At 46.7% G+C, this 14,255-nt stretch overlaps 1 protein-coding gene across 4 annotated transcripts in view; it reads right to left on the reverse strand.

Annotated features, from left to right (window-relative positions):
• Positions 1-2,700: 2,700 nt before the first annotated feature.
• Positions 2,701-14,255, reverse strand: part of ARMCX5 (armadillo repeat containing X-linked 5) — a 90,431-nt gene continuing 78,876 nt past the window's right edge. For 2 of the 4 annotated variants that reach the window (XM_036924857.2, XM_057495944.1), the window contains one exon: positions 2,701-3,100. Coding sequence is in view for 2 of the 4 variants with exons in the window: in XM_057495945.1 (XP_057351928.1) it covers positions 12,737-12,748 (12 nt within the window). In the remaining 2 variants the exon portion in view is untranslated. Of the gene's footprint in view, positions 3,101-3,889; positions 4,036-12,647; positions 12,749-14,255 lie in introns of all 4 variants that reach the window. The other 2 variants (XM_057495945.1, XM_057495946.1) reach the window with 2 other exon arrangements.

The raw sequence follows: 14,255 nt of genomic DNA on the forward strand, positions 1-14,255 counted from the left end.
AAAGGTGGGAGGGAAATAGAGGATCCTAACTTATAGAGCAGATCCCGTCCTAACAGAGGGGTAGGACAGGAAGGCATGACCAGAAAGGAATGGGTAAATGGGATGCCTTGAAAAGTGAAGGACACTGGGCCCATCTCTAAAGGCTTGGAGAGGGTTCCCATGACCCCAACTACAGAGACCCTGGCAGGGTATAAAAGCTCTTTAAAGGAAGGGAGAACAGAGTAGGTAGCTCCCGTGTCTACTGAGGAGGAGATGGGCTTACCCGCTACCCACAGCTTGGCCCTGGGCTCGGCGAGGGTGACTGGGGAGTCCGAGTCCAGGCATCTTCAATCTTCGAGGATGCCCAGCAGGTTTGAAGGGTAGTCTTTTGAGGGCATCTGCCCCCTGCAGGGCTCTGCCGCCAGAGGAGGACCACCCCCTAGTGGACAGTCTACTTTTCAATGACTTCGCTTACTGCAGCTGGGGCATGGTCTGGTCGGTCTGTGTGGTTGGTTGAGGCACTTCTGTGCCCAGTGCCCTTCTTCGCCACACCAAAAGCAAGGGCCCAGAGGTTCGAGTCGATCTCCAGGGACACCCCGACGATCCCCACGAGCCAGTTGCAGAGCAGCTGTTATGGTGCGAGTCTGTTCTGCTATTTGGGCAGCTGACCTCTTCTCGCTCTTGTCCTCTCAGGCATGAAAAACCTTAAATGCCATATCTACCAGGTTTCCTAGAGGGGCCTGGGGACCATCTTCAGCTTTTTAAAGCTTGCGCCTGATGTCGGGAGCCGACTGAGTTATAAAATGCATGGCCAGGAGAGAGGAACCCAATGCTGAGGCCAGGTCAATCTTAGTAAAATCCCCTAGGGTTTCTTTGAGGCACTTGAGGAATTCTGATGGGTTTTCATAAGGCTTCTGGGTAATTTCTCTAAACTTATCATAATTGATGGCTTTTTGGGCAGTTGAGTTCATACTTGCTAACAAGTAGCGAACTATGCAATCCCAGAACACCTCACCCTTGAGAGAATTATAATCCCACAGGGGTTCTTGGAGAGGAACAGCCTCCCTGCCCATAGGTTCTCATTTATCTGTGGCGTGGGTCTCATTGGCACAGTACTGTGCTGCCACCGTGACACGGTCATATTCTTCTGGGGTTAGAGTGGATTGGAGGACTACATGTACATCATGCCAGGTGAGCTTGTAAGCTTGAGTGAGATATTTAAACTGTTTAGCTAACATTATGGGGTTGGAGGAAAAGGACTCCAATTGCTGTTTTTCTTGGGACAAGTTTGCCAGGGAAAGGGGAACATGAACCTGCACTACCCCTTCAGCTCTCGCCACTTCTCTCAGAGGAGCCATCACATGAGCCCGAGACCACTGTGACTTAGAGCGGGTTATGGGAGGGCTAGACCATTTGGGCGCCAGCTGTGGCAAGTAGGATGGTGGCGGGTTTGAAGGAGGGGATGGAGGAGGTGACACTGGCAATGGGGGATACAACTTGGGAATTGATGCGGAACTTGAATGCAGGGGACTAGGATATGGGGGAGTTTTATCTGTTTTTTCCAAAGTGGGGTTAGCACTTGTGGAGCGAGATGGCTGTGCGACCAGAAGAGAAGGGGAACAAAATGGTGGAGAGACCAGAAGAGAATGGGAACAAGATGGTGGAGAGACCTGAAGAGAAGGGGAACAAGATGGTGGAGAGACCTAAAGAGAAGGGGAACAAGATGGTGGAGAGACCAGAATAGAAGGGGAATAAGATGGTGGAAAGAGAGAGAGAGGAGGAGGGGTGAGGACATGAACATTGAGGAAGGGAGCTGGCCTCTGTGGTCGGCCTGGAGGAGCAGGAAGGGGGGTAGTGGAGATCTTCCACTGAGCCTGTCAGGAAGAGCCTCCCAGTAATAGGAGTGGTAGAGATTGGCGGTCCTTGGTGAAGGCCTGGGCTAACAGAACTTGGGAAGGAGTACACTTAACACATAGATCTGGGCGGTCACACAAAGTCCAAAAAGCCTGCGTATATGGGATTTCACTTCACTTTCTGCTCCGGTGGCAATAATTATTCAAGTCAGTGAGGAGGCTAAAATCGAAAGTTCCCTCAGGGGGCTAGCGAGATTGGTTGTCCAAGGGATACTGAGGCTAGGCCTGAGAGCAAAGGAAGACCAACTGCCGTTTGTGAACTTCCTGGGACAAATATAGAGTAGCCAAATTAGAAATGAGACACCGCAATGGGGTCTGAGCCTCCACTTTTGAGGGCTGGTACCCTATGTCTGCATCACTTCCCCAACTAATCCAGCTGAGAGGAGCACTCAGCATCCCAAGCACGCCATGTCAGGGGAGACGTCCTGGGAGCCTGGGTGAGGGACGTCTCTCACACCGCAGGGCCAGGGGTGGGCCGGATGCCTGCAGACGTCCTGGGGCCTGGGTTAGGGACATCTCCCGCACTGCAGGGCCAGGGGTGGGCCGGATGCCCACAGAGGGTGGGCTGGATGTAGCTATGATTTTTAATGGACCAGGTGAAAACGGGTTAGGAAGGGAAACAGACCGGGGGAAACTGAGGGACTAACCGGAAAATAGTCCATGCAGCAGAGAGCAGCCTGAGGTCCTGGGTCAGGGAAGGAGGGGGCAGGGCCGCCGGTGGCCTATCAGGGCCCTGTGCTCATGCTCCTTCCTGGGTTTTGGCACCAAATGTAAGATAGATTCTAGCTGAAATAAGCAGGCAACGAGAGGCAATAAAGGGCTAGGCAGTTTATTTGAGCACAATTTCCGGGCGAGGTTTACCAGTCTGCAGGGACGCAGGTTGGGGAAGTTATGCCCAAGAGGGGAGGTGGGGAGTTTTTAAGAGAACAGGGAAGGCAGGGGGAAGTGGGCCGTGCTAGGTGTAGGTGGGGAATTTTTATTGGCTCAGGGTTGGGTGATGGACAGCCAGAGGTCTGTACATACAGGTCAGGACATACAGAGGAGGGGGTCTGTATCCGGGGTTTGTTGGCACATCATGGGACTGGAATCCAGGAAGAGCTGTTCATTCCTTCCCCATACGGAACAGAGCTACTTAGTGCTGTCTCTGCTCTGCCTGCACTGTCCTCGCCCTTCTCCCTCCAGTACCTCCAGCTTTACAGTTAGGATGGCTATTATAAAAAAAAAGACAAAAAACAAAACTTCATGTAGGTGAGGATGTGGTAAAAATGAAGCCCTTCATATTGTTGATGGCAATGTGAATTGGTGTGTGCACTTGGTTAACAGTATGGAGCTTCCTCAGAAAATTCAAAATTTATCTGCCATATGTTCCAACAACCCCACTTCTGGGTATATGTCTAAAGGAAATGAAATCAGGATCTCAGAGATATCTAAAGCCCCGTGTTCACTGAAGAATTATTCATAGTAGCCAAGATACAGAAGCAACCTTAATGTGTATTGGTGAATGAACAGATAAAGAAAATACTGTATTTATATACAGTAGAATATTGTTCTGCCTTAAAAAGGAAAGAAATCCTGCCATTGCAACAACATGGTTGAACCCAGAGAACATTATGCTCAGTGAAATTAGCCAGACACAAAAGAAAAAATACTATATGATACCACTTCTATGAGGAATATAAAATAGTCAAACTCATAGGAGCAGAGTAGAATGGTGGTTTCCTGGGTCTAGGGGTTGGAGAAAAAGGAGAGGTATTAGTCACAGGGTACAAAGTTTCAGTTACATAGAATAAGTCCCATAGATCTACTGAACAGCTTCATGCCTATATTGAATAATACTGTATTATACACTTAAAATTTGTTAAGACGTGGATCTTTCAAGTGTTCTCATCACACAAAAAATAGTAATAAGTAAAGAAGACCAGGAGACACTTTGGGAGGTGATGGATATGTTTATGGCATAGTGTGGGTAAAATTGTAAAATTTCCAGAATATCTCACCTGGCTTTAGTGCATATCCTCAGGGGTGGAGAGAAGTTCATCTCCATATAAATGTGTAATTACCTGGGCAATGGACGGCTTATCTGTTTGTTACCTGAGAGGTGAGCGGGAGGGCTGGTTTTCAGAGCAGGAGAAAAGGCCTCAGACTGCAATTTGTAAGCAATAAACGGATTTTAAACTTTACTTCTCCCTTTGACTGATTTTGGTTTTAGAGGCATTTTGCCCTGGGATTTCCTCTCCCTGGGCTTACACATAGATTGTCATTTCATATCTGTATACTTATCTCCAAACTTATCAAGTTGCATATATTAAATATGTACAACTTTTCATATGTCAATAATTCCCCAAAAATAAAAAGAAACTCAATCAATATAATACACCACATTAAGAAAATGAAGGAAAATCTTCACATGACCTTATGAATTAATAGAGAAAAATCATGTGACAAAATCCACTGCACTGCCATGATAAATACACTCAACAAACTAGGAATAGAAGGGAACCTCCTCAATATGATAAAGACATGTATGAAAAACCAACAGCTAGCATTTTATGTAAGGATGAGAAACTGATAGCTTCCCTCTAAGACCAGAAACAAGAGAAGGATGTCCACTTTCACCACATCAGTTCAACAGTGTACTAGTTCAATCCAAAACAATTAGGCAAGAAAAATAAATAAAAGACATACAATCTGGAAAAGAAGTAAAACTACATTTGCTGATGAATTATCCCATACACATTAAAAAATCCAAAGAATCTCCAATAAAGCTACTAAAGCTAATAAATGAATTCATCCAAGTTACAGGGCACAAGATCGACACACAAAGAATGGTCATGTTTCTGCACCAGCAATGAACAATCTGAAAAGGAAATTAAGAAAATAATTTCATTTATAATAGCAACTAAAACAATAAAACCTTTATAAATTAACTTAAGGAAGGAGATGCTAGATTCATACTCTGGAAACTAAAAAACATTGCAGAAAGAAATTAAAGGAAAGACCTAAACAAATTACCTATTTTTATGATTAGAAGACTTAATGTTGTTAAGATGGCAATATTCCCCATAATAACCTACAGCTTCAGTGATACCTCAATACAAATATTGGCGATTTTTGAAGATATGGAAAAGCTGAATCTCAAAATCCTATGCAGTGGCTAGGGTCCCCAAATAACCGAAACAATCCTCAAAAAGAACAAAGTTGAAAGCTTTACACTTTCCAGTTTCAAATTTTACTACAAGACTACAGTAATGAAACCAGCACAGTACTGGGAAAAGAACAGACATATATAGACCAATGGAATAGGACTGAACATCCAGAAATAAATCTACATATACATGGCCAATTCATTTTCAAGATAGTAACCACACTACTTGGAGTGGACATTTAATATTGTAGATTACTGTCAAATCACTATGTTGCATACTTGAAACCAATATATTATATATCAACTATACTTCAATAAAAAAAGAATAATGCCAAGACCATTTAAAGGGGAAAGAATAGTCTTCACAAAATCGTGCTAGGACAGCTGAATACTGAATATCCACATGGAAAGGATGAAGTTGGACTCTGACTTCATATGATACACAAAAATTATCTCCAAATGGATCTGTGATCTTGATAGGGAAATATTTACAAGGTAAGCAGTCTAGTCCAGGTGGATCCCTTCTGCTTCTCTTCTTTAGCAAAGACAGCAGAGAAACTCCCATTTCCCACCTCCCCTTCACTCCCCACTCCACCAGGCACTCACTTCCCAACTCCCTTTTCCCCTTACCTTGCTTGCTGCCTACTTGCTGCTGTGCACATAGAAATGTTGCAGATACGGAAGCAGAAAGATATATATTGCTCCCCATACCTTTGTTCAGGGCTCAGACCTTGGGAGATTACTCCCCTCTGAGCCCGCCAGTGTAAAATAAACCTCAACGCTCCAAGACCTCCAAGTGCCGCTTGATTCTTCCATCAGCAATCAAGTCCAGGTTTTTCAGGTTTTTCTGTAACATTTGGTTCCCTGAGAATCCCAACAGCGCTGGTCCTTTGTTGCCACAGGTTTGGGGCAATGGCGGGGCAGTAACAGAACAGGCAATCGCAATAGAGAAGGCACGCCCTGCCAGATCTTTCAGCAGTCTCCTGCCCGGTTGTCCTGGGCCAGCCCCACTTGGCTGTTCCCACTGGACTCAGGGAGGCTTGGCCTGTGAGAACCTGCTTCTGACGTCAGATTATGGTAAGGCCCCAGGGCCCCTGACCCAGCCAGTTCCTACCCATTGGTGTGGAAGAGGAGCCTGATCACCTCCCTGAGACTTCTTAGAGAAGTCTCACAGCTAGGGATTCACAGGGAGGGAATGTTTAAACTCTGATTTGAGTGTGTGAGTGTGCAGGGCAGCTGAAGGCATTCAGTCTGCACTGAATCTGTGATTCCACAACCTGCTCTATGGAATCTGAGTGGGCCCTTCGCCGTATTCGCAGTCAGTTGCCACAACATAACAGTGACTCAGCTTTGGCTGACCTGGCCTGGGACTTATACCAGTGCACCTTAGTCAAGATTGACCAAAGTCTCTGAGAGGAGTGCAAATGGACAGGCATCTGATTGGTCTCCTCTCTAGAGGAGGCAGCCCTCCCTTATCTGTTGTTGTGGCACTGATACACAGACACGTCATGGGGTCGGGGCGCAGCAAACCCACAGTTCTTGATACCATGATCAAAATTTTCAGGAAGGGATTTTTCAGGAGACTATGGAGTAAAATTAACTCCCAGCAGGTTAAAAACCCTGTGTGCATCTGAATGGCCCACCTTTAGTGTAGGATGGCCTCCAGAAGGGACGCTAGATGTCTCAACAGTCCACTGGGTCTGGCGGGTCATCACTGGAGATCCAGGTCATCCTGACCCGTTCCCACATATTGACTCCTGGTTAGGAATCTCCAAGACCCTTCCCCCTTGGGTGCGATTTGCTTGCAACAGGCAGGGACAGGGTAGGGTCTTAGTCACCTCAACAAGGAAGCCTACAAAGAATCAACAGAAGTCTAAGCCTCTGCAAATTCTTTCTGGTGACCCAGAGGAAGAGCTAATATTGCCCCCATCTTATGTGCCCCCAAGGCCGTGAGCACCCAGTCCCCCAGTCCCAGACACCCCACCATCGTCGGCCTCCCCACCACCTCTAGAACCAGCAGACACACTCTTCCCTGGACCAGCAGCCAAACTGCACTTTTGGCCAGGAGCACGCACCCTTCAGATGCCGGTGCAAGAGACGTGGGAGCCTGAAAGGCATAATAAAGATGGGACCATCCAGCCTGGCCAGTCCATGCTTTACTATCAACCCTTCTCCACGACTGACCTCCTCCATTGGAAACACAACACCCCTTCATGCTTGGAGAAGCCACAAGCCTTGGTTGATCTCATGGAATCCCTCTTCCAAACCCATCAGCCAACCTGGGAAGACTGCCAACAGCTTCTCAGCACCCTGTTCAACACAGAGGAGAGGAGGCAGATTATAAATGGGGCCCACCAATACCTGGAAGAGCACACACCAGCCAGGGTCCTTGATCGAGGTGCATGGGCTGAAATCACTGTCCCTGAGGAGCGCCCCGAGTGGGACTTCACTACCCCTGAGGGACAGCACCAGCTCTGCAAATATCAGTAAGCCCTCCTCCAGGGGATCAAAGCTGGGTCCAAAATGTCTGTGAACATGATCAAAGTATCTTCAGTCACTCAACAACCAGGAGAGTCTCCTGGGGACTATTATGAAAGACTGTATGAAGCTTATTGCATCTACACCCCCTTGAATCCTGAGTCACCCACCAGGGAGCCAACAAATGGTCAACACCTCATTTGTAGCTCAAGCCACTGCAGACATCAGACGAAAGCTCCAAAAGCTCGAAGGCTTTGCTGGGATGAATATCACTCAACTGATTGAAATTGCCAACAAAGTATATCTAAACAGAGAAGTTCAGGCTGACAGAGAGGCTGAAAGAAGAATGAAGAAAAAGACCAGCTTTCTGACAGCTGCCCTAAAAGAAAGAGATGACCAAAAGGCAGAGGAAAGCTAACCACCGAGAGGGGGGAGGCCTAGGACCCACCAAAATAGGGACCAGTGTGCTTACTGTAAAGAGAAGGGGCATTGGAAGAATGAATGCCCCAACCAAGGCAAAGCCCTGGAGCCCAGTTGTTACCAGAAGAGCCTCACAGGGAAAGGCTCATTGGCCTGGCAGGAACAGACTCAGATTGACAAGGACTGGGCTCTCTCACTCTCGGCCCCCATGAGACCATGGTCAAAATGAAAGTGGGGGGCCACACATGACTTTTATGGTTGACACAGGGTCAGAACACTCTGTGGTTACCCTCCCTGTACCCCTTTCAGTAAAAAGACTGCAACTATTCTCAGAGCCACTGGAACAAAAGCAGTCCAGCAACAGTTTTGCCAAGCCCCCACAAGGTCCGACATGAGTTTCTCTACCTGCCCGAGTACCCCATTACCCTCATTGGCTGAGTTACACTCTCAAAGCTTGGAACCCAAATAACTTTTGAACCAACTGGATGCACAAGCCTCAAACTAAACCCAGGCCAAGAAGAGTCAGGGTCCCTAGTACTGGCAATAACCACACCTAGAGAAGTGGAATGGAGGCTATTCTGTGCCCAGACCCTCTCAAGTAGCTCACCTGAATTCAGAGCTACCTTCCCCTCAGTATGGGCTGAAGACAACCCTCCTGAACTTGCTCATAATCAAACCCCTGTCACTGTAAAATTGACTCCAGAGGCCCAGCCACAAAGACAGTGGCAGTACCCCCCTCACAAGAGGAGACAGCAGGCATTCAGGAACACCTGATCAGACTCAAAGAGCCAGGCATTCTAATTGAGTGTCAGTCGCCCTGGAATACCCTGCTTCTACCAGTCAAAAGCCCAGGAGGAGGGTACTGGCCTGCTCAAGACCTGTGAGCCATTAACAAAGTGACTGTTTCTTTACACTCGGTGGTCCCAAATCCGTACACCCTCCTCAGCCAGATCCCGGGATCTGCCAAATGGTTCACTTGCCTAAACTTAAAAGATGCCTTTTTCTGCCTCTGGCTGGGTCCCCAAAGCCAGCTCTTGTTTGCCTTCGAATGGACTGAACCGGATATGGGGCAGCAGATGCAGTTAACATGGACATGGCTTCCACAAGGGTTCAAGAACTCACCCACTCTCTTTGGAAAGGAATTGGCTGCAGACCTTGCCAGTTTTCGGAGGGAAGCCATGTGCTGCGCCCTCCTCCAGCATGTAGATGACCTCCTCCTTATCAGTGACACCCAGGAAAATTGTGCAAAAGGCACAAAGGCCCTCCTGCAACTCCTTTCAGACTCAGGATACCAAGCCTCATGGAAAAAGGCACAAATCTGCCAGCAGCAAGTTTGGTACTTGGGCTTCCTCCTCACCCAGTTCCTTCCTCACCCAGGGAAAATGGGCACTAGGGCTGGAAAGGAAAAAGGTCATTATCTCTTTATCCCAGCCCCAGAAGAAGAAGGGCATATGAGAGTTCCTGGGGGCTTCTGGGTTCTGCAGAATCTGGATTACCAGATTCTCGGCAATGGCAAGACCCCTCTACAGCCTCCTGAGGGGCCCAGACCAAGAGCCCCCTGTCTGGACAGAAGAGGCAAGAGCCTCTATCTTGGATATAAAGGCTGCTTTAGGGAAGGCACCTGTCCTAGGCCTACCAGATATAGAAAAGCCCTTCAGTCTCTTGGTACAGAAAAGGAAAAGGTGGCCCTCAGGGTTCTCACACAGACTGTTGGGTCCTGGCAGCGGCTGATCACATACTTGTCAAAGAAACTGGACCCAGTTGCAGCAGGATGGCCACCCTGCCTCAGGGCACTGGCACCCACAATTCTACTCATTAAGGAAGTAGATAAACTTATCCTAGGACAAGAACTAAATGTCAAGGTTCCCCATGCTGTTGTGTCCCTCATGAACACACAGGGACACTGCTTCCTCTCCAACTCCTGCTGGCACAATATCAAGGGTTCCTCTGTGAAAACCTGCGGGTTACTCTTGAAACAGTACAGACACTGAATCCAGCAACTTTCCTCCCCACTGAAGAGGGGAAACCAGATCATAACTGCTCTGAAGTAACTGACAAAGTATATGCAAGTCCTCCAGATTTGTGAGATCAAGCAATACAAAATCAAGAACTCACGCTGTTCAGTGATGGCAGCAGTTATCTACAAGAAGGTATCGGAGAGCAGGTTATGCAGTAACTACTGCCACTGAGATCTTAGAAGCAAAAGCCCTGCTGGCCGGATGGTCAGCACAACAGGCTGAACTGCATGCCTTAATTCAAACCCTCAGCATCAGCAAGAGCAAGTGAGCCAACATCTACACAGACTCCCTATATGCCTTTGCCACTGTACACGTACATGGGGCAATCTACAAGGAAAGAGATCTCCTCACAGCAGCAGGAAAAGCAATCAAGAACAAGGAAGAAATACTAAAACTCCTTGAGGCTGTCTGGCTCCCAAAAGAAGAGGCAATTCTGCATCGCAAAGGACACCAAAAAGGAAATGACCCTATAACACAGGGGAATCAGCTGGCAGATGAAGCGGCTAGAGCAGAAGCTAGTAAGGAGACACATAAAGCTCTTTCCCTCACTATGGCCCTAACACCCCTGGTGGAGGCCCCTCCACCCAAGTACACTGAAACGGAGGACTGGGCCATGGCTGAAGGAGCCACCCTAACTGAAAAAGGATGGTGGATGCTGCCTGACAGATACATCTTTGTCCCAACTGCAACCAGAAGACATTTAGTCAGCAAATACCATTAGCTCACCCACCTAGGAAAAACTGCACTGGAAGCCCTCCTCAATAAGCAATGATACATCAGCCAGTTGACAACATTATGCCAAGCAATAAGTGAGCAGTGCGTGACTTACACCAGAAATAATGCTCGATCTGCCTCATGACCCTTGCCCGGTGTCCAAAGGGCAGGAGTTGCCCCCTTTGAAGACCTTGAAATAGACTTCACAAATGTCTAGCCAAGCAAAGGACCAGATACCTCCTAGTGATAGTGTGTACATACTCTGGGTGGGTCAAAGCCTTCCCAACTGGGACACAATGAAGCTGGGAGGTAGCCAAAGTCTTCCTGAGAGAAATTGTGCCCCGGTTTAGTCTACCATCTACAATTCACAGTGACAATGGACGTGCATTTGTAGAAGATGCAGTACAAATTTTAGCTAAATCTCTCAATGTTATCTGGAAACTCCACACTGCATACAGGCCACAAAGTTCAGGGAAAGTAGAGTGAATGAATCACACGCTCAAGGGAACCCCAGCTAAGTTTTGCCAAGAAACTGGCCTCCCGTGGTCAGACCTAGTGCCTCTGGCTCTCCTGCACACCTGGGACTCAAGACCTTTCCTGTGGGTTGGAAATATATTTTTAATTCTCTATGATTTAAATGTTTTTTCTGTTACCTCTGATGCATGCTTAGGAATGCTATATCTTAACTAAGATCTGTTTCCATGTTATGGCTGTTCCTACATTGTTCTTATGTTTTAGAGAACGTGTGCCCCAGAAAACTGGAGGCAGCTAAACACTAGGTGTGAAATTAGTTAATTATGTATGTATGAAATCACTAACTCAGAATACTATTGTTATTAAACAACTATGATCAATAAATATGAGAGGTGTCCTCTCAGTACCACTCTTGTGCTGTTACGCCTTGAGTCCCCTGGCTGGCCCTTTCAGATCTCCGATATCTCATTGCATCTCCTCCCTTGTCTGCAGGTCAGAAGCAGGGAGGGGACTGACAAGTGATGCCCAAACAGGGACCCTTGAAACTCAGATCGGGGAAGCTCCGAAGATCGTCAATCTGGAAAGACTCCTGGGAAAGTGTACATAGGGACAGGATTGAGATGTCAGGGACACTATAATGGGCCAACATCAAACTAAAGCAGGTAAACCAGAGGATTACTTAAAATTACTCTGTGCCAAGATGGCGGTGTGAGTAGGGCAGCAGAAATCTCCTCCCAAAACCATATATATTTTTGAAAAGACCACAAATACAACTATTCTTAAAAGAGAGACCAGAAGATTCAGGACAACAGGCAGACTACATCTACATCTGCGAGAACCCAGCGCTTCACGAAGGGGGTAAGATACAAGCCACGGCCTGGCAGGACCCGAGTGCCAACCCTACCCCAGTTCCCCAGCGGGAGGAGAGGAGTCAGACTGGGGAGGGAGAGGGAGCCCAGGACTGCTAAATACCCAGCCCTAGTCATCCGCACTGGGAGAGTAGACACAAAGTGCGTGGTGTGCTGGATACTAGGGAAACAGAACAGTAAAACCTGTGAGCGGGTTCTCACAGCTGGCACGCCTGAGACAAAAGGAAAGTGAGTGCTTTTTGAAAGTCTTAAAGGGACAGGAGCCTCACAGCTGGAAGGAAGTGTCCCAGCACACTCAGCCCAGCAGCTGGGAATCATGGGGAACTCCGGGTACCCAAACCCCCTGGGTGACAGCACAGCTCTGAGGCCCCTCATGGCGATAAACAGCCTCCCGATGGTTCCCACTCCAGTGCAGCCCCGCCATAGCAGAGCAGCAGCCTGAGACCTGCCACACCCACAGCAGCCATGCAGGGCTTCCTCCACAGTGGCCCAGGCAAGAACCAGAGACCCTGTCTGCATGCAGCTGCCCAGCACAAGCCGCTAGGGGTCGCCATTCTCCCAAGAGAGGAAGGCGAGGAGCAAGCAGGAAGGGACTCTGTTCTCCCAGCTGATACACACACCAACTGCCTATGATTACCTCTATTGCCATGAAAAGGCAGAAGAATTTGATCCAGACCAGAATCACACAGACATCCTCACCTGAGAGGGAACCTGGGGAGATAAACTTCACCAATATTCCTGAAAAAGAATTCAAAATAAAGGTCATAACCATACTGATGGACTTATAGAGAAATATGCAAGAGCTAAGGAGGGAGAATACAGAAATAAAACAATCTCTGGAAGGACTTAAAAGCAGAATGGACGAGGTGCAAGAGGCCATTAATGGAATAGAAAGCAGAGAACAGGAATGCAGAGAAGCTGACGCAGAGACAGATAAAAGGATTTCCAGGAATGAAAGAATATTAAGAGAACTGTGTGACCAATGCAAACTGAACAATATTCACATTATAGGGCTACCAGAAGAAGAAGAGAGAAAAAGGAATAGAAAGTTTACTTGAAGAAATAATTGCTGAAAAGTTCCCCAAACTGGGGGAGGAAATAGTCGCTCAAACCACGGAAGCACACAGAACTCCCAACACAAGGGAATCAAGGAGGACAAAACCAAAAATCATAATAATTAAAATAGCAAAGATCAAGGACAAAGACAGAGTATTAAAGGCAGCCAGACAGAAAAAAAGGCCACCTACAAAGGAAAATCCATCAGGCTATCATCAGACTTCTCAACAGAAACCTTACAGGCCAGAAGAGAATGGCATGATATACTTAATGCAATGAAACAGAAGGGCCGTGAACCAAGAATACTGCATCCAGCATGACTATAATTTAAATATGAAGGAGGGATTAAACAATTCCCAGACAAGCAAAAGTTGAGGGAATTTGCCTCCCACAAACCACCTCTACAGGGTATTTTAAAGGGACTGCTCTAGATGGAAGGACTTCTAAGGCTAAATAGATGTCACCAGAGAAAATAAAATCACAGCAAAGAAGGGAGACCAACCAAATACTAACTAAAGGCAAAAAATAAAATCAACTACCCATAAAAGAAGTTAAAGGATACACAAAAGAGCACAAAATAAAACACCTAAAACACAGAGAATGGAGGAGGAGGAATAAGAAGGGAGAGAAATAAAGAATCATCAGACTGTGTTTATAATAGCTCAATAAGCAAGTTAAATTAGACAGTAAGATAGTAAAGAAGCTAACCTTGAACCTTTGGTAACCACAAAACCTTAAGCCTGCAATGGCAATAAGTACGTGTCTTTCAATAATCACCCTAAATGTAAATGGACTGAATACACCAATCAAAAGACACAGAGGAATAGAATGGATAAAAAAGCAAGACCCATCTCTATGCTGCTTACAAGAGACTCACCTCAAACCCAAAGACATGCACAGACTAAAAGCCAAGGGATGGAAAAAGGTATTTCATGCAAACAACAGGGAGAAAAAAGCAGGTGTTTCAGTACTAGAATCAGACAAAATAGACTTCAAAACAAAGAAAGTCACAAGAGATAAAGAAGGACATTACATAATGAGAAAGGGGTCAATCCAACAAGAGGACATAACCATTATAAATATATATGCACCGAATACAGGAGGACCAACATATGTGAAACAAATAATAACAGAATTAAAGGAGGAAATAGAATGAAATGCATGTATCTTAGGAGACTTCAACACACCA

Source organism: Manis pentadactyla, chromosome X, assembly GCF_030020395.1.
Source record: "Manis pentadactyla isolate mManPen7 chromosome X, mManPen7.hap1, whole genome shotgun sequence".
Classification (NCBI taxonomy): Eukaryota; Metazoa; Chordata; class Mammalia; order Pholidota; family Manidae; genus Manis; species Manis pentadactyla.